The 21,372-nt window shown below is 36.2% G+C and overlaps 3 protein-coding genes across 3 annotated transcripts; all 3 read right to left on the bottom strand.

Moving 5' to 3' along the window:
- Positions 1–3,211: 3,211 nt before the first annotated feature.
- On the bottom strand, positions 3,212–5,234 carry LOC141705888 (UDP-glucosyltransferase 29-like). The gene has a single exon (XM_074508757.1). It carries the CDS (start codon positions 4,763–4,765, stop codon positions 3,341–3,343), a length of 1,425 nt encoding a protein of 474 aa, XP_074364858.1. The 5' UTR covers positions 4,766–5,234; the 3' UTR covers positions 3,212–3,340.
- Positions 5,235–5,918: 684 nt separating this feature from the next.
- LOC141707241 (UDP-glucosyltransferase 29-like) lies at positions 5,919–7,515 on the bottom strand. Its single transcript, XM_074510287.1, has one exon. It carries the CDS (start codon positions 7,379–7,381, stop codon positions 6,050–6,052), a length of 1,332 nt encoding a protein of 443 aa, XP_074366388.1. The 5' UTR covers positions 7,382–7,515; the 3' UTR covers positions 5,919–6,049.
- Positions 7,516–14,669: 7,154 nt separating this feature from the next.
- Positions 14,670–16,209, bottom strand: LOC141707240 (UDP-glucosyltransferase 29-like). The gene has a single exon (XM_074510285.1). It carries the CDS (start codon positions 16,165–16,167, stop codon positions 14,854–14,856), a length of 1,314 nt encoding a protein of 437 aa, XP_074366386.1. The 5' UTR covers positions 16,168–16,209; the 3' UTR covers positions 14,670–14,853.
- Between the last annotated feature and the right edge of the window lie 5,163 nt (positions 16,210–21,372).

Raw genomic sequence — 21,372 nt, 5'->3', positions numbered from 1 at the left:
ATCTACTTCTACCATTTCTTTACCTCTCAGACATTCCACTAGACTTAAGACCACTCCCTCATACTTAAAAGACTATCAGTGTATGTTCAGCCTTAATTCTGATGTGCACTGGTGTAATCTTGTTTCAAGGAATATGATGCCTGAAAGTCATTCCAATTTTGTCTCTAATTCCATCCACATTACTGAGCCAACTTCTTATCTAGAGGCTTCTGGTGATCCACTTTGGACAGATGCTATGCAGAAAGAAATACAGGCTTTGCAAGATAACAATACTTGGACACTGGTTGATTTACCAAAAGGAAAGAAACCCATAGGATGTAAATGGGTGTACAAAGTGAAATTAAAGTCTGATGGAACTCTTGAGAGATGTAAAGCTAGACTAGTGGCCAAGGGATTTACACAGAAGTATGGAATAGATTATCAAGAAACCTTTTCTCCTGTTGTTAAAATGAGCACTGTAAGATGTTTGATAGCATTGGCTGCTCATAATAATTGGAAGATGTATCAACTGGATGTAAATAATACTTTTTTGCATGGCACCTTAAAGGAGGAGGTCTACATGAGAGTTCCAGAAGGTATTGTCCACACTCCTAATCAGGTCTGTAAACTCAATAAGTCAATTTATGGTTTAAAGCAGGCCTCTAGGGAGTGGCATGAAACTTTAGTTGATGAGCTTATTAGTCAAGGGTTTTATCAGTCAAAATTGGATTATAGCTTGTTTATTTGCAAAGACAAGACTGATATTACCATTGTAGCTGTGTATGTAGATGACATTCTTGTCACTGGTAGTAATCTTACTAAAATAACAGCTCTCAAGCAGCAATTACATGCCAAATTCACTATTAAGGATCTTGGAGTATTGCACTATTTTCTAGGCATTGAGGTGTCTTATCTTCCTGAAGGGACTGTTCTTAGTCAAACAAAATATACAAAGGAGATTCTGCAGCTTATTGATGCTGATTTGTCTAAGAAAGCTCTTACTCCTCTATCTCTTGATCTTAGATTAACAGCAGATGATGGACCATTATTTAAAGATGCAGAGCTCTACAGGTCAATAGTTGGGAAATTAAATTTTTTAACAAATACTAGACCTGATCTGAGCTATACAGTTCAAGTGTTGAGTCAGTTCCTACAGGCTCCAAGAGTTCCTCATTATGATGCATTCTTACACACTCTGAGATACTTAAATGCTACCATAGGTCAAGGGATTTTGCTTAAGGCTTCTACTGCTATAACTCTTCAGGCCTTTTCTGATTCAGACTGGGCTTCATGTCCTGATTCTAGAAGATCTGTTACTGGCTATGTTTTATTACTCGGAAATTCTCCTATTACATGGAAATCAAAGAAGCAGTCCACTGTGTCCAGATCTTCTTCTGAGGCCGAGTATAGAGCAATGGCTTCTGCTGCTTCTGAAGTTGTTTGGACAGTCAGATTGTTGGAAGAACTAGGTATTCATGGATTAAAACCTGTTCAACTCAACTGTGATAATCAGTCTGCTCTTCATATTGCCAGGAATCCAGTCTTTCATGAGAGAACAAAGCATATAGAAATTGATTGTCATTTCACGAGGGATAAAGTGCTGGAAGGTCTACTGCAACTCAGTTATCTCCCTACTACGAACCAATTGGCAGATGTTCTTACAAAGATAGTTCCTTCACCTCAATTTAAGGAACTGTTGTCCAAGTTGGGGATGGTTTCTTCTGCTACACCTCCCAACTTGAGGGGGGATATTAGTAATACAATATCACATTGGTCAAAGTCAATCAACATTACTTGATAAATATAAATTATTTAGCTTAGCTTAGTGAGTAAGAAAAGTTTAGTCAGTTGTTTTCTTTTCCCGCCAAAAGTTAGTTAGAAAATTCTTACTCTTTTCTTGTATATAACCAGCTATAGTTTCCCTCTAAGTTTAAAGTTTTTGATGACATTTTCATTTCTGTAAAATCTGTAAAAACACATTATTCATATATTGAGCTAAAAGGTTCTTTACAAAATCTTTAGCTGGTGTTCTTTTACGAGCAAGAAGCTTACTCGAGAAGGAGCATGTCATCTGCTCTGTCAGTCTTTTCTTGCAACACAGGATCACCTAATATTTAATTGTTTCAACTTCTGGCTGTAGATTCTTCTAATTATCTAAATTAAGGATTTTGTTTATCTATAATTGGCGATTCCCAATTTCTTGTGGTGTTCAGCTTGCATTGCCTAATTAAATGTGTTTAAATGGCTAAATACAAGTAACGAATGAACTCCGTAAAAAAATGAATGTCTTCTATAGCTTGTAATATTGTAAAGTTGATTTCTGAGATACAATACACATTAATTTTATATATGTTTTAATTCTAATAATACAGATTTTGCATTTTAAACGGTTGTCGCGTTGGCCCATTGTTAGGGCTGCGGTGATCAGGTGCCTCATTCATTGCTAAGCTTTGGCACTGGGCTTTTGCTCTGTGCCACAGCTCTTGGTTCCTGTATGAGCTCATTTGTGGTAACTGTAGTTACAATATATATGACAAGAGATGGAAACGGGGGATGGATAACTGACAACTTGAACTATTCCATCGACGTTATTCTTTCGGGCTATTGGCCATATTAGGGAGCATTAATTTAGGAGTTTTTTATCTTGGCATCAAGGTGGTATACAAATAGAGATCCTTTAAGGTTCTAGACATTGATGGCCAAACAATTGCAGTTGTGAACTTGGGTAGAGATTATAGGCTTGTGTGGAATGATAATGAGGAAGTAGTTCCCTAGAAGATCCAAGATTAAGCTCTACTAGTTGTATGTCATCATTTTCATGAACTCTGTTCTTGATAGAAGCAAAGTTTATCGGAGTAGGATGAACGTATGTACTAAAAATTTCTTTTTTTTGTGAACTGTTTAGCTAGTTCAAAACAGGAGGTTTATATATGCGACGCGAATGGAACTCCCAAAACATGATGTAACATCAAAAGGATATATAGAAAGAATGGTAACGTTAACCAAGGGTTGGTGTAATAGTCAAGGTCTTGGTTTAAATAACAGAGATCAAGGGTTTGATTCCTCGCATGGGTAACTTAACTATCATCATTTTGACATCTTCACCCTTCATGATCAACTTCATTTTCTTCGGCAAATGGCAAATAGCAAATAGCTTGGTATAGACTCACCTTCATATACATAATTATAGCGCCATTGAATAATAAGAATTGAATCTTATATTCACCCTCTACATGCCAAATTGCGAGAAAAATACCGGTACACGTTTTTTGACAAAAATTCAAAATTAGTTAGTCCATAAATTCAACTTTCATTTCATAAAGCAATTTTTTTTTTTGACAGAATAGAGTTCAAAATCACATTAGCATGTCTCCTTTTTCTTCCTGCAAATGTGCACCAGTTTCTCCACTGCAAAATCCAAATCTTCCTCTCCTTTCTCCTTCATAGTCAAACTCAAATTTCTAGCTCTTGTCCTCACAGCTTCCCCACTTTCGTCCACCAAAACTTTTCTTATAGCATCACTAATCTCCTCTCTTTTGAATTTCCCTTCACTGTCTCTCCTTACATTCATACAAATCCCAATCTCCGCCACAAGCTTAGCATTTGTAGGTTGATCCACTTTCATAGGCATGCCAATAATTGGCACCCCGAATTTCATGCTTTCGGTCAGTGAGCTCCATCCACAATGACTTAAGAAACCACCAGTGCTTGAATGTCCCAGTATTTTTGTCTGCGGTGCCCACTCTAAAATAAGTCCCATGTCTCCAACCCTTTCGACGAAGCCATCTGGTAGTAGTGCAGATCCTTTTTCCTCTTTTAGTACAGATCTCACAGCCCATATGAAATTACACTTGGCCGTCTCCAGTGCGTTTGCCATTTCTATCACTTCTTCTGCAGACAGATAATTCTCACTCCCAAAGCACACAAACATGACGGAGGATTTTTCTTTTCTGTCTAGCCATTTAACGATATCATTCATGTTATCATCTCCAGATTCGGTTGGATAATGAACAAGTGGACCGACAGGAATCATATTCTTTTCTGCTAGATCCGATAGAAGATCAATATATTTTCCTTCGATTTCTCTAAAACTCTTAACCAAAACAAGGTTGCATGATCGCTCATAGCATATTACAAAGGTACGAAGTAAGTTTATGTCATGTTCAGGAATTATAAGTTGCTCAATAAAAGAATCAGCAATTTCAGGGAATGGAAATTTTTCACCTGAGTTTTTGTACATATGTAAGCCTAGGCAAGACGCTGCTGCTGCGTTGACAGAAAAATATACAGCCGGAATGTTGAGGGACGAAGCAACCTCTGCAGGCCATGAAGGCAGGAAATCGTAAATAACCAAATCCGGGTTAATGTCTTTGAGGATGTCACTGAAGATTGGAGCTGCCTTTTCCAAAACCTGTTGGAGGACCGGGTTGAGATTGGGTGGTAGGCCATTTGTGGTATGATAACGAGGTGGCAGTTCTGGAGAAGATGGAAGATGAAGGTCAACTAGTTGTATATGATCATTTTCATGAACTCTGTTCTTGATAGAAGCAAGGTTGATTGGAGTAGAACAAAGATGGATATCGAAACTTCTTTTACTGAGTTGTTTGGCTAGTTCTAAAAATGGAGAGATGTGACCATGGGCAACATATGGCAACATCAAGATACTTAATCTGCCATTTTCACTCTCCATGACCAACACTATTTTCTTTAAAACTTTTAGATAGTTGCCAATGAAACAGTGACAGCCTTTGCTTACAAAACCTATGGTTATATAGCTTACGTCCATATGCTTTTTTAGTATCTATAATCCAAAATTCATAATATACTCAATGACGCAACGTGTGATAAATATCTATTGTTTATAAGGAGGGCCGTCTAGCTGACATCTTAGCTGGTGGACATAAGCTAAAAAAATGAGTTTCTTGCGGATATTTCTGCGTTGAATAACTTCAAAATAATAATAAAATTAAATTTATTAATCCTGAAGAAACTTGCCTTGACAGCTTTAAATTGGGTTCTGTGAGAATTCTAAGGATAGCCTAGTGGTAAAGACTCATTCCCGCCCCTGCACCCATTACACTGCAAGTATGCAGAAGTTTGCAACGTTATTGAACCATATTGGTACTATCAAGTGATGAATGTACTGTCAGGAACTTATCAAACATGTAATATGAAAGATATTATGCCAAGGACATACGAACACACTTAACTTGACGCCAATCTGACCAATAAAAAATATGACTCTAAAATCTGAGTATCTACTAAAATCCGAGACTAAACAGGCTGGCTGACATTAACAAGAAACAGGAGTATTGTTTTCATCTGTCTTTCAGTAATTTATTCAAAATAGTAGGTACATCTCTTTGGTACTGACGATTAAAATCCAAATTACATCTGTAGTAGACCTATTAATTTATTACCAGGTTTGATTGAACAACATTAGAGATAACTATCAAAAAAAACATTAGAGATTTAGTTCTTGCTCTTGGAGCAGAGTAACTTCCTGATTCATCAGTCTACTTCAGGTTTTTAAATGAGGACAATCCATTTTTGCGGACATTGTGCAACCTCTTGTATAATATTAACAATAGAATTGGGCAAGAAACTATAACTATTCTGCATTTTTCTTTTATTTGTTCTAATGTGTCTGCAGAAATATATATGTGTCATTGAAAGCTAAAAGTGTGGTATGTTTTACTGGTAATATAAGATACATCAGGCGAGTTTTGTTGGAAGGCCATCGGATAGGTCTCATGAGACTTACTATTAAAGACATCAGATATGCTCGTCTTCATGTTCAGGCTATTAATCCTAGGCCTGGAGGTGCTATTTTAATTTTGGGGGGAAAAATTTGTTTGCGAGCACCGCTATTAAGGTGTTGTTCAAGTCAAAATTGATTCCTTTGTTATCAAATTTCAGGAAAACATAAAACATGCAAGTAAGATGACAAATTCTGAGACTACAAAAGCAAGATTTATGAGTAAACAGAAATCATCCTTCCCTATTTCATAAAATTGAACACAACACACTTGGCACTATCTGAATTTATCCTTGGACTGAACAAGTGCAACTAGTATAATTGTTTCTTCTTGCTGCAAACTTGAGCCAATTCCTCAGCTGCCTTGTCCAAATCATCCTCTCCTTTCTCCTCTATCTTCGACTTCAGTTCTTTAGCTTTCCTCCTCACACCTTCACCACTTTCTTCTGCTAAAATCTTTCTTATAACATTAGCAATCTCCTCTCTCTTGAACTTCCCTTCATTGTTTCTTGCGATGGCCATACTAACGCCTATCTCCACCGCAAGCTTGGCATTCGTATGCTGATCCCCTCTCATTGGCATGGCAATTAATGGAACCCCATGTTTTATGCTTTCATTCACTGAACTCCATCCACAATGACTGAGAAAGCCACCAATGCTTGGATGTCCCAAAATCTTCGTTTGTGGCGCCCACCCCTCTAAAATCAATCCTGAATCTCCTATTCTTTGGACAAAACCCTCTGGCAGTTGGAGACTACTTTTTTCCTCTCCTTGTGGAGACCTCACAGACCATATGAAATCACACTTGGTTATCTCTAATGCACAAGACATCTCAATCACTTCTTCTGCAGATAGATAATTCTCGCTCCCAAAGCACGCGAATAGCACTGATGATTTTTCTTTCTTGTCGAGCCATGTCATTATGTTCTTCATGTCATCATCTTCATATTCAGTTGGATAGTGAACAAGGGGTCCAACAGGAATCAAAGTTTTGTGTACCAGATCTGATAGAAAATCAAGATAATTTTCTTCAACTTCTGTAAAACTCTTAATCAAAACAAGGTTGCTTGATCGGTCAAAGCATAACACAATTTCCCTAATTGTCTTGAGTACAGACTCGGGAAATTTTGGAGGGTCAGCCGAAAAAACAGCAATATCTGGGAATGGAAATTTTTCATCAGCATTTTTATAGAGATGTACGACTACACAAGAGGCTGCTGCAGCATTGACTGCAAAATAAACAGCCGGAATATTCATCGACAAAGAAACCTCTGCAGGCCATGAAGGCTTAAAATCATAGATAACCAAATCTGGTTTAATTTCTTTAAGCATGTTAACAAAAATTGGAGCTGCATTCTCGAAAGCTTCTTCGAGGACGGGGATGAGATTATACGGAAGGCCATTTGTGGAGTGATACCGAGGTGGTAAACCGGGAGAAGATGGAAGATGAAAGTCTAGTAGCTGAATATTATCATTTTCATGAACTCTGTTCTTGATAGAAGCAAGGTTGATTGGTGTAGAACAAAGATAAATATCGAAACTTCTTCTTGCGAGTTGTTTAGCTAGTTCAAGGAAGGGACAAATGTGACCATAGGCTAAGTTTGGTAACATCAGTACACTCATTCTGCCATTTTCACTCTCCATAATCAACTCCGTTTCATCTTTAGCATATAGCAAAAACTGGTGTACTCACAATCCATATATAGTGCCAAACAAATCAATGACACCAGTTTATTGAATTATTAAAACTTACCTCCTCCATACCATCCGTTTCTTAGCACTTTTTCCCATGGACCAACTATTATTTCAGGCCACATTCTTTATAATGTATTATCTGTTGTAAATTGATTGTTATTTCAAACATTAAATAGTAAGGTCGGGCTTATACTTGGAAATATTTGCATTACAATAAATTCTATGTTACTTGTTTTGGCTATAAATAGCCTTCTTCGGAATGATGGTAAACACACCCAAGCAGTTTTCATCAATCTAGTCTGCTCTCTTTCTAACTTTCTGTTATATTTATTTTTACAGATGTTCGATATAATACTGTTATAACTAGTATTTTACAATACGTTATCAGCACGAAGCCCTGCCGAAACTGAGAAGGTATAATTTTAATTTAAATATGCATATATATGAGTAGACGTGGTTACACCCTCTACATATAATTTATATATATATGTGACCGAAGTAGACGTGGTTACACCCTCTACTAATAATTTAAATATATATAGCTGGAGCACCGCCTATTAAAATTATTTTATGGTACCATTTAATTTTGGGTAATACCGAAATATAGTGGGAACCTTAATTTATAAATTACATAATTATCGGATAATAACTTTGCCCATAACTAACTTATGCAGGATTGTCCACTTTAAAATTATTATTGGTCGGAGATAACCTGCATACGCAGACGTCCGTATGGTGGGTGAAAATCCATTTGTCATTTTATATATAGATTTGTTTATATTATCAATGATAATAACGATATATACATTGATTATTGCATACTTGTTAACGCACCCGATTAAGTAGGATTTTATGTAATATTTACATTGATGAATTAAAAATTTAATAATTTTCGTGTTAATTCAGATTTAGTATGACAAATATTACAAGCTTGTCGTTCGTTTCCTTGGACATTTCTGGCGATACTTATTTATCATGGGTACAAGATGTAAAGTTGCACTTGGGTTCAAAGAAATTAAGCGATACAATAAAGGCAGAAAATAAATCCACGGCTGAAGAAACTTTACCTCCATAATTTTTCTCCGACACCACATGCATGAAGATTTAAAATCTGAGTACTTAGAAGTCGAGGATCCTTTTATTTTATGGGAAAATCTAAAGGATAGGTTCGATCACCAGAAACTAGTTTATCTACCTGCAGCTGAAAATGATTGGGCTAATTTAAGACTTCAAGATTTTAAGAGTGTCCGAGCATATAGCTCTGCTTTGTTCAAAATAAGTTCTAGGCTTATTATGTGTGGTGAGAAAGTTACGGAAAAAAGAAAAATCGATAAAACACTATCAACTTTTCACCCCAACAATATCAACTTGGCAGAGATGTACAGGGAGCGCAAATTCACTAAGTTCGGGGATCTTCTATCAACTCTCCTCGTTGCTGAACAGAATCATGAATTGGTGACTAAGAATCATCAATCCCGTCCAACAGGATCTGCCCCATTATCTGAAGTAAATAACATGTCATTCCAGCAGAATGTACGTGAAAAAGGGTATAGAGGTGGACGGAGCCAAGGGCGGTACCGTGGACGAGGTCGGAGCCACGGGCATTTTCGTCCATATAACAACTCTGGTCACCGGAAGTGGCAATCTGAATCACAGAGTAAAAGAAAGGCATCACGAGGAGGAAAAACTGAAAATGTTTGCTATAGGTGCGGCATGAATGGGCACTGAACACGTAATTGTCATACCCCAGATCATCTTGTTAAGTAATACCAATCTTCTCAAAAATCAAAAGAGAAAATGGTAGAAACAAATTTTGCCAACAATAACATAGATGATTTTCCGAGAATCACAACTGGAGGAATAAGCATTAATCGTCCGAATGAACCTAACGAAACTCCCATATGGGAGGCTGAAGATTAGTTTCATATAATTATTATAGTAGTGTGTATTGTGTGCTTTATTTTATTTGAACTATGTAGTGTGTTATGTTCTTATCAAATAAATTATGTTTCTTAATTATATACAGAATGGATTCTGAAGATATATGCATTGCTGATTGTGGTACAACTCATACGATTCTATAGAACCAAAAGTATTTTACCCAAATAACCAAAATCAAAGCTTAAGTCAGAACGATTTCCGGCGTATCTAATATAATCGAAGGCTTTGGAAAAGCTAGTTTCGTCCTACCTAACGGTACCCACATACACATTTCAAATGCATTATATTCTAGTAAGTCTACTAGAAATCTTCTTAGTTTTAAAGATATACGACTCAACAATTTTCACATCGAAACTACCTCTGAGGCTGATAGAGAATATCTTCTTATTACTTCCGCTAATCCTAGCAATAAGAAAATCTTAGAAAAGTTCCACTCACTTTCCTCAGGATTATATATGATGAAAATTAGAATTATTGAGTCACACAATGTCGTTGCTTCCAAACTCATAGATCCAAAATCTTTTACACTTTGGCATGAAAGATTAGGTCATCCTGGTGTCTCTATGATGCGTCGTATTATAGAGAATTCTACTGGTCATCCTCTTAAAGATTTTAAAGTTCTTTCCAACAATGACCTTCCATGTTCAGCATGTTCTTTAAGAAAATTGATTACTCGACCATCCCCTACTAAAGTTCAGCTTGAAAGCCCAATTTTTTTAGAAAGGATCCAAGGCGACATATGTGGACCTATACACCCATCATCTGGCCCATTTAGGTATTTCATGGTATTAATCGATGCCTCAACTAAATGGTCTCATGTTTGTCTTCTCTCAACTCGTAATGATGTTTTTGCAAAATTACTTGCCCAAATAATCAAATTACGAGCTCAATTCCCAGATCATTGCATCAAGTCAATTCGTTTAGATAATGCCGGCGAATTCACATCTGTAACTTTTATCGACTATTGCATATCTGTAGGAATCCAGTTGAACACCCAGTTCCTCATGTACATACACAAAATGGGTTAGCCGAGTCTTTTATCAAAAGACTCCAACTTATTGCAAGACCGCTGTTGTTGAAAGCAAAATTACCTACATCTATTTGGGGTCACGCAATACTTCATGCTGCTAATATTATTAGGATTAGACCAACTTTCTACAACCAACATTCTCCGCTACAACTGGCACTTGGTCAAGTTCCTAATATCTCTCACTTCAAAATTTTTGGATGTGCTATATATGTACCGATTGCTCCACCAAAAAGATCGAAGATGGGAGCTCAAAGAAGAATAGGTATCTACGTTGGTTTTGATTTCACATCTATAATTAGATATCTGGAGCCTCTAACCGGAGACTTATTTACCGCAAGATATGCAGATTGTCATTTTGACGAGTCTATGTTTCCTCCCTTAGGGGGAGATAAACATTCAAATAAAGTTAATCCTGACATAACATGGAATACGTCAGGATTATATTTTCTAGATCCACGTACCGGTCAATGCGAACTTTAAGTTAAAAGAATTATTCATATGCAAAATATCGCAAACCAAATGCCTGACGCATTTAACGATTCTAGAAATATAACTAAATCTAATATACCTGCAGTAAATACTCCAGCTAGAATAGATATACCAATTCAAAAAACATATACAAAAGAATTGGTTACAAAATCAAAGCCACGCCTGAAGCGTGGTAGACCGGTCGGTGCAAAAGATGTTGCACCACGAAAAAGAAAAATAAAGAAAATTGCCCCTAAAGTGGCACATGCTCCAGAAGAAGTAAATACCCCTGAAATGGTATTATCTCCTGAAGAGATTCCAGTCCCTGAAGATACGGAATTAAACAATCATGAAATTTTAATAAATTATGTGCATGATATGAAATTATGGGATCGAAATAAAGCCATAATTGATGATGTATTTGTGTATTCCGCAACATTGGATGTAGACATAAATTCTGATCCTGAACCACAAAGTGTGGATGAATGCCGTCGAAGAAAAGACTGGCCAAAATGGAAAAACCCAATCCAAACAGAATTAAATTCACTGCGTAAAAGAGAAGTATTTGGACCTGTTGTCCAAACACCAATCGATGTGAACCTTATTGGAAATAAATGGGTATTCATAAGAAAACAAAATAAAAAGAATGAAATTATGAGATATAAAGCCCGACTTGTAGCACAGGGGTTTTCTCAAAGGTCTGACATTGATTATCAAGAGACATACTCGCCAGTGATGGATGAAATTACTTTTCATTTTATATTAGGTATGTCATCTAAAGAAAAATTGGAAACACGTCTTATGGACGTCGTTACTGCATACCTGTACGGTTCACTTGATAGTGAAATTTTTATGAAAATCCCAGAAGGGTTAAAAATGGACGAGTTCAAGAAATCTCGTCATATATACTCCATTAAACTTCAACGATCATTGTATGGACTGAAACAGTCTGGTTGTATGTGGTATAACAGACTTAGTCATTATTTACAAAATAATGGGTATATTAGTAATCAAATTTCTCCATGTGTTTTTATCAAAAAATCATAATCTGATTTTGTGATTATTGATGTATATGTGGATGATTTAAACCTTATAGGAACAGCTACAGAGGTTGATGAACCTGTCATATACCTAAAGACAGAATTTGAAATGAAAGATCTTGGAAGGACAAAATATTGCCTTGGTATACAAGTCGAGCACTTGTCATCGGGAATTTTCCTCCACCAATCTACATATACAGAAAAGGTTTTGAACAGATTTTACATGGATAAATCTCAGCCATTGACTACTCCAACGGTGGTTAGATCTTTAGAGCCTGATAAAGATATATTTCGACCACAAGAAGATGATGAAGAAGTTCTCGGCCCTGAAATCCCATATCTTGGAGCAATTGGTGCACCACTTATGTATCTTGCAAATAATACAAGGCCAGATATTGCATTTGCTGTGAATTTTTTTGGCTAGATTTAGCTCTGCTCCAATGGACAGGCATTGGAATGGGATCAAACATATATTTCGTTATCTTCGTGGAACAATTGATTTTGGGTTATTCTTCCCGAAAAACTCAACATCTCAGTTGATTAGATATGCAGACGCTGGATATTTATCAGATCCTCATTTTGAAAAATCACAAACTGGATATGTGTTTACAAATTGCGGTACAACCATTTCCTGGAAATCTACGAAGCAAACTACAGTGGCAACCTCAATAAATCACTCAGAACTCATTGCGATTCATGAAGCCAGTAGAGAATGTATTTGGTTGCGGTCTATCATCAAGAATATTCAGGAATCATGTGGATTACAAGACATCACTAGAAGTCCTACCGTTATGTTTGAGGATAACACTGCATGCATTGATCAACTCAAGGAAGGATATATCAAAGGAGATAGAACGAAGCACATTTCACCAAAATTCTTCTACACTCATGAACTTCAAAAGAATGGTGAAATTGATGTACAACAAATTCAGTCATGTGACAACCTTGCTGATTTATTCACGAAATCATTACCGAATTCAACATTTGGGAAGTTACGGCATAACATTGGAATGCGTCGACTCAAGGATTTGTTACAACAAAACTTCGGAGAATGATTAGTTTTTTCCGAGGGGAGATTGTACTCTTTTTCCTTCGTCAAAGTTTTTATCCCATGGGGTTTTTCTTTGACAAGGTTTTAACGAGGCAATCTATGATCCATTTTAAAATAACAATCAAAGGGGAGTGTTGTAAATTGATTGTTATTTCAAACATTAAATAGTAAGGCTAGGCTTAGACTTGAAAATATTTGCATTGCATTAAATTGTATGTTACTTGTTTTGGCTATAAATAGCCTTCTTCGGAATGATGGTAAACACACCCAAACAGTTTTCATCTCTCTAGTCTGCTCTCTTTCTCCCTTTTTGCTATATTTACTTTTACAGAGGTTCGATATAATACTGTTATAACGAGTATTTTATAACATTATCTCTTTTTTTTGAAGTGAATCTATTATCTACTCGTACTATTTATTATAGTTGTTTTTAATAAGGAATCTAGTATCTATGCAAACATTTTTATAAGCGCCTCTCGAAAACAATATTAGCCAGGATACCTAAAACCTGTGATGCTCGGACTCTTCGGAAAACCCTTAAAGCGTGTGTGTATTCTAGCCGATAACTAATGGGTTTAGGGTACTCAATCGAGTTTCGGTTGGATTATGTACAAGTTGACCAACAATAACTATGTTTTCACTGCCATATAAGATAGAAGATCAATACATTTTCCTTGAACTTCTCTACAACATTTAACCTAGGAAGCAGGGATTATTCGGTCACCCAACTGAATCCCCGTATCGAATACTCGGATTCCTGAGGATACTCTGATATTCAGAATTCTCAACTAAAATACATATTTTTTAATATTTATACTACATATATAAGTGCCGTATTTCCCGCACCCGAATCATTCGTAACATCAAATATATATTTATAATAAATATATGTGCCGTATTTCCCGCACCCGAATCCCCATATTATTTTATTTACCGAATCCATGTATCCCCACACTACGCACCCGCATCCCCGCACCCGTATCCTTGCGAAATGTCACATGAACTTTCGTAGCATAACAAGAAGTTCCGAAGAACCTTAAGCTCAAATTCAGAATATTGGTACACAGAAGAATCAATAATTTCTCGAAACGGGAATTTTTCATCTGCCTTTCTGTAGAAATGCAAGCCTAAACAACAAAGTTTCGCGGAGCTGACAGAAAAATAAACAGCTGGAATATTGAGGGACAGATGCAGGCCATGAAGGCAGGAAATCATAGGATATAACTGAAGACTGGAGCTGCATTTGTGAAGCTTGTTGGAGGATCGAGGAAGATAGAAGACGAAGCTCTACTAGTTGCATGTTATTAGAGTATTAGAATCTAGGTTCTGTTTCCTCTTGTTTGATTAGAAACTCTTCCATGCAAGTGGAGTCATATTTCTTTTGATTCCTTACTGAGGTTTCAGGTCATTTTAAGAAAGTAAAACATACACCCTCCGTCCTTTTCATTTCTTTACACTTTCCTTTCCTTTTTGGGATGTCCCATTCATTTCTTTACATTTCAAAACTTACAAGCTACTTTTACCCCACTATCTCCCTTTTATACATTAAAATTCAATGGGTCCTAATACTTCCTCCACTTTTCTTTCTCTTTTTCACTACTTTATACATATTTTTTAAATTTCGTGTCCAATCCTTTTGATAAGAAATTCAAAGGACGGAGGGAGCATGCGATAATTATTTTGAAACCACAAAAGAGAGAATTATGATTAGATAGTAAATCAATTTGTTCCCATTCTGCATCCATAAAATTCCAATTCAGAAATAAATTAAGGTACAAACAACGAAGAAGGATTCTTAGCTTAAGACTTACATCACACACGGTCTTACATTTATTCTTATCTTAAATCACAAACAGCCATTCTTATTGCATTACATATGTAATGCATGAGTTCACCCTTGAATTTCTTTTTTGTTCCTGCAAATTTGCATCAACTCCTCAGCAGCCTTATCGAGATCTTCCTCTCCTTTCTCATTTATCTTCAAGCTCAGTTCTGTAGCTTTCGCCTTCACTTCACTTCCGTCCTCCAAAACCTTTCTTAAAACATTAACAATCCCTTCTCTGTCGAATTTGCCTTGATTGTTTTTGACTATCTCCATACCAACACCGATCTCCACCACAAGTTTAGCAATCAAAGCCAGATCATATCTCATAGGCATGCCAATAATAGGCACTCCAAATTTCATACTCTCATTCACAGAACTCCATCCACAATGACTTAAAAACACACCAGTACTTGGATGTCCCAAAATCATGGTTTGTGGCACCCAACCATCCAAGATCATTCCCAATTCCCCTACCCTTTCGACGAAACCATCTGGAAGTTGAACAGAATCCTTTTTCTCTTGCGGAAATTTCATAGCCCAAATGAAATTGCACTTGGTTGTCTCTAGTGCATTTGCCATCTCTATTGTTTCTTCTGCAGACAAATAACTCTCACTCCCAAAACACACAAACACCACCGAAGATTTCTCTTTGCTGTCGAGCCATTTCAAGATACTTTTCGTCTTATCATCTTCCTTTTCCATTGAAACATGAACAAGTGGACCAACAGCAATAATATCCTTATCCGCCAGATCAGACAGAAGATCAATATATTTTCCTTCAACTTCTCTTAACCCCTTAACCAGCGCAAACTTGCATGTTTTTTCAAAGCAATTCAAGAGATTTCGAGAAGCCATGAGTGCAAATCTATTGGGTGATTGAGGAATAACAACATTCTGATATGGAAACTTTTCTCCCGCCCTTTTGGAGTCATGCAAAGGCAGACAACACATTGGCACTGGAAATATCGAAAAATAAACAACCTGAATATTGAGGGAAAGAGCTACCTGAGCAGGCCATGAAGGCATGAAATCATAGATAACCAAATCTGGTTTGATGTCTTTGAGGATGTCAACAAAGACAGGACCTGCATTTTCGAAAACTCGTAGGAGGACGGGGTTAAGCTCAGCAGGAAGGCCAGTTGAGCAGTGATAACGAGGTGGTAATTCAGGAGAAGATGGAAGATGAAACTCTAGCAGTTGAATATTATCATCTTCATCAGCTCTCTTCTTCACAGAAGCGAGGTTGATAGGTGTAGAACAAAGATAAATATGAAAATTTCTTTTTGTGAGCTGTTTAGCTAGTTCCACGAATGGAGAAATGTGACCATAAGCCAAGTAAGGGAACATCAAGATTCTCGTCTTGGCATTTTCGCTCCCCATAACTAGCTCACTCTACAAAAGAGATGCTTCTGTAGTGGTGTTTTTAAAAGAGATTTAAATATACTTTCTGTCAACTTTACCTTATCATATATGTGCACACAAACCACAAGTTCCAACTAATTCTAAAGTTACTGAATGCACAATCGCGTTCAACCACATATTCCAACTAATTCAAAAGTTACTGAATGCGACTGTACATAACTGCATTTAACTACATATGCCAATCAATTCAAATGTGACTCTTCGGGCCCTTTATTCCGCCAAACATAAACACATGTTTTTTATGGTATACACCTACCTACCGGTCTCCCCCAACAACGGTACTATAATACCTCACGGAGGCACAACGATTAGTTTTAAGACCCCATATATTAGAAAATTTTGGTACATGTACCAAATTTTTTTTTAAAATCGTTAATATCTAAATGCATCTCTAAAATTAAAAAAATTCCAAAAAACATATCCAACAAGATGTATTTTGTGATTTTACTATCAAACCGTTGCTAAAATCTACTTGAAATTCAAACTCTTTATGTTGAACCGGACATCTAATCTAAAATTTTAAATTTTCAGGACACATATTTTTATATATACATGAGGGAATAAAAGAAAAAAAATGACTATCAGTTTCAAATTGATGGCTTCCACCGTATGTGAGTGTTTTACGGCCCATGAAAAATACAGAGGACCTGTTTGTGGAATAATAACTGCCAAAAAATAGTTGAAAGTTGGACTTACTTCTTGAGATGTCACTGCCAATACAGTCATGGCTTTACTCGAGTTTGGGGTGACAAAATCACTCATCCACGGTGATTGCTTCGAAGTTCTGCTAGATCTTTTTTGTGCTTGTTGTTCAGGTTATTGACTCATGTCATTTCTTGGTGATTCATTTACACTTTCCATTTCAGTTTCACTCTTCATCGTGTCTTCTACATCAGTTGTAGTTGCACTTTCGAGCTCATTATTGGTGACGATGCTTTCTTCACTGCCCATAATTTATGGTAGCCAATAATCATATGTATACCTTTATCCAAAAGGTAATGAAACTGGCAGTGGTTCCATATACCTTTTGTCACCATTCTTGTTAAGTGGAAAGATGCTTTCATAGAAGACCGCATGTCGAGAGACCATGGACTGCATTGTTGTCAATTTCAGAAGTCTATAAACTTTTGTGTTGCTCGGGTATCCAATGAATGCACATTCCACTCCTCGAGGGGAAAATTTATCTCCGTCATGATTGGAGTTGTAAACCAAAGCCAAGCAACCAAAAGCCTTTGAATCCTCATAATCCACATCCTTATTGCACAGCTTCTTAAACAGAGTTTCGAAGTTCAATGCTGCACTTGGTAGTCGATTAATAATATGTGTTGCTGTCAATACGCAATCCCCCGAAAAGATAAGGACATGCCTGATTGAAACCGTAGTGCCCGAGTGTGACGCCCTCAATCTCGGGGTTAGAAAATGAGTACCCACACACCATTAAAGTAATATAACAACAGCAGATATAATAAACCCCGATAAAATAATAACAGGATCTAAATAAGATTAAGTTTGAGACAAGATTACAACTACCAACCAAAATAAATATAATACAACCTAAAATATTATTAAATTCAAATTCATTCGATTCCGACATGAAACCGACAGATAACTCTTTGTATCTGAACCAACTTATATAGTCCGTCCAACTAACATTCTTGCTCACACACACATCAGCTACCTGCTCTAGTATCTGAAAGCCTACGACCCGTTAGGGTCCTCTAAGAACGCTCTTGCGAGCAGTGCGCCTAAGTCTGACCATCTTCTTGCTTAAATGTCACGGTTAGATCAAAGCAAATAAGTGAGCAAAGAAGCTCAACAAGCAACTATATAAACAGTTCTATAATACAACAATAATTATCAATATCTGAGGCATTCTACTTTCATCTCTAGGTGGCAGTTTATTGGCTAAGTAAAGGTTATGAAAAAGGTTTTGGGCTTTCAGGATTCAAGGCTCAAGATTGGGAGAAAGCCGACATTCATCACAAATCAATAGCAGGACTCTAAAAGAGTTTCTCAATTGAAAGGAAGCATCTCATCAAGCTTTGAGAATCAATATCAATGTAAAGTGACAGGGTTCACAATATTACAACTTTAGCGAAGATATAAGCTATTTCATTTTATTTCCTTTAAAAGAAGCAAACTACTTAAAAAATATAATCATTTTTCTCTTTTATAAAACAATAAGGAACCCATGATTGGAATACTCATCTTATTAAATATAATACGGGTGATCAGCCCATACCGACCTCCATCTGGTAGTTATGATACCTATGGCATTATTTCAGCCTTATATTGGACTAGCCCCGCTAGCCTCTTACGTGACTGGACTAGTCCCACTATTCTCTTACGTCTCTATCCAATCCATCAGGAATTCGTTTGGAAAAACCTTTGTGTTGGAAGAAGGAAGAATTGACTAAGTTCATTTTAGCATTACCAAGAATGTGAAATCATTTGGACTCATTCAAGTCGAAAATCATTCTTAAGTTCAATTCAAGAATTCAAAGAAAGTGAACGAATCAAAAGTAAACAGGGATCAATATTAAAGATCTTGATCAAATGGAATACAAGGTATACTAGTTCTGAATTAGAATAGTTTCAAAGATCAATACATAACAAGGTTCACGGGTTAGCGAGGAATCCAGGTTAATCAAAACATTACACAAGGAAACTCATAAAGGTTTTCTTAAGGTTTACGAGATCATAAGATAATGAAGGGAATAAATAAGGTAATCAGTGTATGAATTAACAGGGTTTCTATAAGGACCGAATAGGGGTTGAGAACAAGTTATCACAAGGAACAATATCAGGATTTCTCAAAATCAATAACAGGTTTATCACAATTGCTACAAAGAATCATTACTTTTATCATGGCATCAATAATTTCCTCTCTATATTCAAATCATAAGAGAAGGCAGAGTTACTTGCCTCATAGCTTTCTTGCTTTACAGTTATCGAGCTACTGCCACCTAAGATATCCTTCCCTTTACTAACCTGAACGCCTCTGTTATCCAAATCTACAATTCAACATAAAATCCTAATTGGATACTTGATCACTCTCGACGTTTCTCAGAACGTCTAACGTTTACCCCAATCGCAATATTACTTAACTTATACATCACACGTAGCACATAATAATACATACTTTTATACTCTTATATCACTGATTATCCCGATACTCCACATATAGCAAGTAATCACGTAATCTCATGATTTTAACAACCCATTCTTATCGAATTGCATCAATGCTTTCTCGCAATTACATTTAAGCACATATCACATAACATTCAATTCCAACTTAATATACAATCCAATTTGCACATCACAAAAGCTATATTCGATCTTAAGTCTACTTCTTGTAATCACAAATAACCTAGTTCAATCAAACCAAACTAAGAATCCTAAGTCAAAACTATAATCTTTACTTAATCATATCCGATTTGTCATTATGACCAAATGAACTAACATGCATAAGTTTATTCATGATTTCTTTAAAACCGAATAAGATCCATGCTTTTAAAAATAAAAAATGCTAACTTATTCATAGTCAACTAATCACATATCAATTTCACACGCATTCGAATCCAACATTTGATTTCTAAATTAACCGATAATCAAATAAAACATCGAAATACTTATAAAATTAGAATGCAATCACTTAAAATCGACATGCATGCTCTTAATCATGAATCACATCTAATTTAAAACCAAAACTAAGAGGCAAGTTCTAATCAATCAAGTTTATCACATAAACCGAACCAAAAATCTTATAAACCCGAGAGTTGCATTCAAATTTTCCAAATAACATGACATTCATCAATTAAAAATAGATATTTTTGCAGGGATTATAGAACTCAGGCTTTGCATCACTGTTCACCACCAGCTCACCGGAGTTCATCGCCGGTGGCGGCGGTTTCCGGTGATTCCCTCAACTCGAGGGTTTCTTTACGCGAAAACTACCGATTTCTTGCTAACAACCAACATTATATCATTTTCTTTCATCAAAAACGAACACACCATCAAACTCGAGCTTAAAACTCGAATATGACTTGTTAGGTCACACACACACTGTAGAGGGGGTGAATACAGTGTATAGTACACTCAAATCGAACTTAAAGAACTTGAGTAACAGAAAACAAACTTTATTGAAACAATAAACTCTGTTACAATATGGAACTGTTACCTCTCAGTGATGAACAAATATCACGAGAGCTGCTAGGGTTATAAAGAATAATAACTTCGATAATGATAACACTTATAGTATAAACCCTATGCCTGTGTTTATATACTACACAGTTACAAGATAATCGCTAATTGATATGGAATATAATTCTGCTTCCTAAAATATATCAATCAGATATCTTCTATTCCAAGTATTCCATTCTTCACGGAATTCCTTCTTCATGCATATCTCTTCTTATGTTTTATCTCTATCTTCTTTCCTTTAATCAGCTACTGTCCTTATCTGATTGTCCTTCAGCACTTAAGTTCTGATATCTATCTTCTGATGATTATCTCCTGATAATATAAGTACTGATATCCTTAAGTCCTGACTTCCAGTATAAGTACTGATCAACAGTTAAGTACTGATCTATCCTGTTCACACAAGATCTGAAAGCTAAACATAAAACATATTAGCCATGACATTATCAAATATATCTAACAATCTCCCCCAACTTGTAAATTAACAAAATATACAAGTTAAACAGATATTTGATGATGTCAAAAATATTAAGTACAAATGCATGAGAAATAGACTAGATAACTACAACTTACAGTCCTTAAAGTTTTACCAATTTCAACTTCTGATAACAACTTCAATCTGCATAAATATCAGAATTTAAGCAGTTGTAGATCTTCGACTTGGCTTCATCAACTTCTGATCTCTCTGATGTCAGGAGTTGTTCCGAGATAGTTCTTCAACAAACATTTCTCAGCATATCTTAGTTCATCAATCATTCTCCTTTTAACACCTTTAAGCTCTGCAGTATCTTCACCAATTTGAAAGATTGCAGCTCTGAGATCATTAATCTTTGCTTTCCTTAACTCCTGGTCTAGTCTTATGACATAAGCTTTGTCAGATTCAAGATTGAATTCAAGTCCCTTAATACCAAGATACGTTCTGATCTGTGCAGTATTAGGCTTCATATCAACAATATCCCCATT

Source organism: Apium graveolens, chromosome 2, assembly GCF_009905375.1.
Source record: "Apium graveolens cultivar Ventura chromosome 2, ASM990537v1, whole genome shotgun sequence".
Taxonomy (NCBI): Eukaryota; Viridiplantae; Streptophyta; class Magnoliopsida; order Apiales; family Apiaceae; genus Apium; species Apium graveolens.
The sequence above is the reverse complement of the archived record's forward strand: the minus strand, read 5'-3'. Positions and strand labels throughout refer to the sequence as shown.

Coding starts and splice junctions, on each gene's coding strand:
- LOC141705888 (XM_074508757.1), bottom strand. CDS start 4,765: ATGGACGTAAGCTATATAACCATAGGTTTTGTAAGCAAAGGCTGTCAC.
- LOC141707241 (XM_074510287.1), bottom strand. CDS start 7,381: ATGGAGAGTGAAAATGGCAGAATGAGTGTACTGATGTTACCAAACTTA.
- LOC141707240 (XM_074510285.1), bottom strand. CDS start 16,167: ATGGGGAGCGAAAATGCCAAGACGAGAATCTTGATGTTCCCTTACTTG.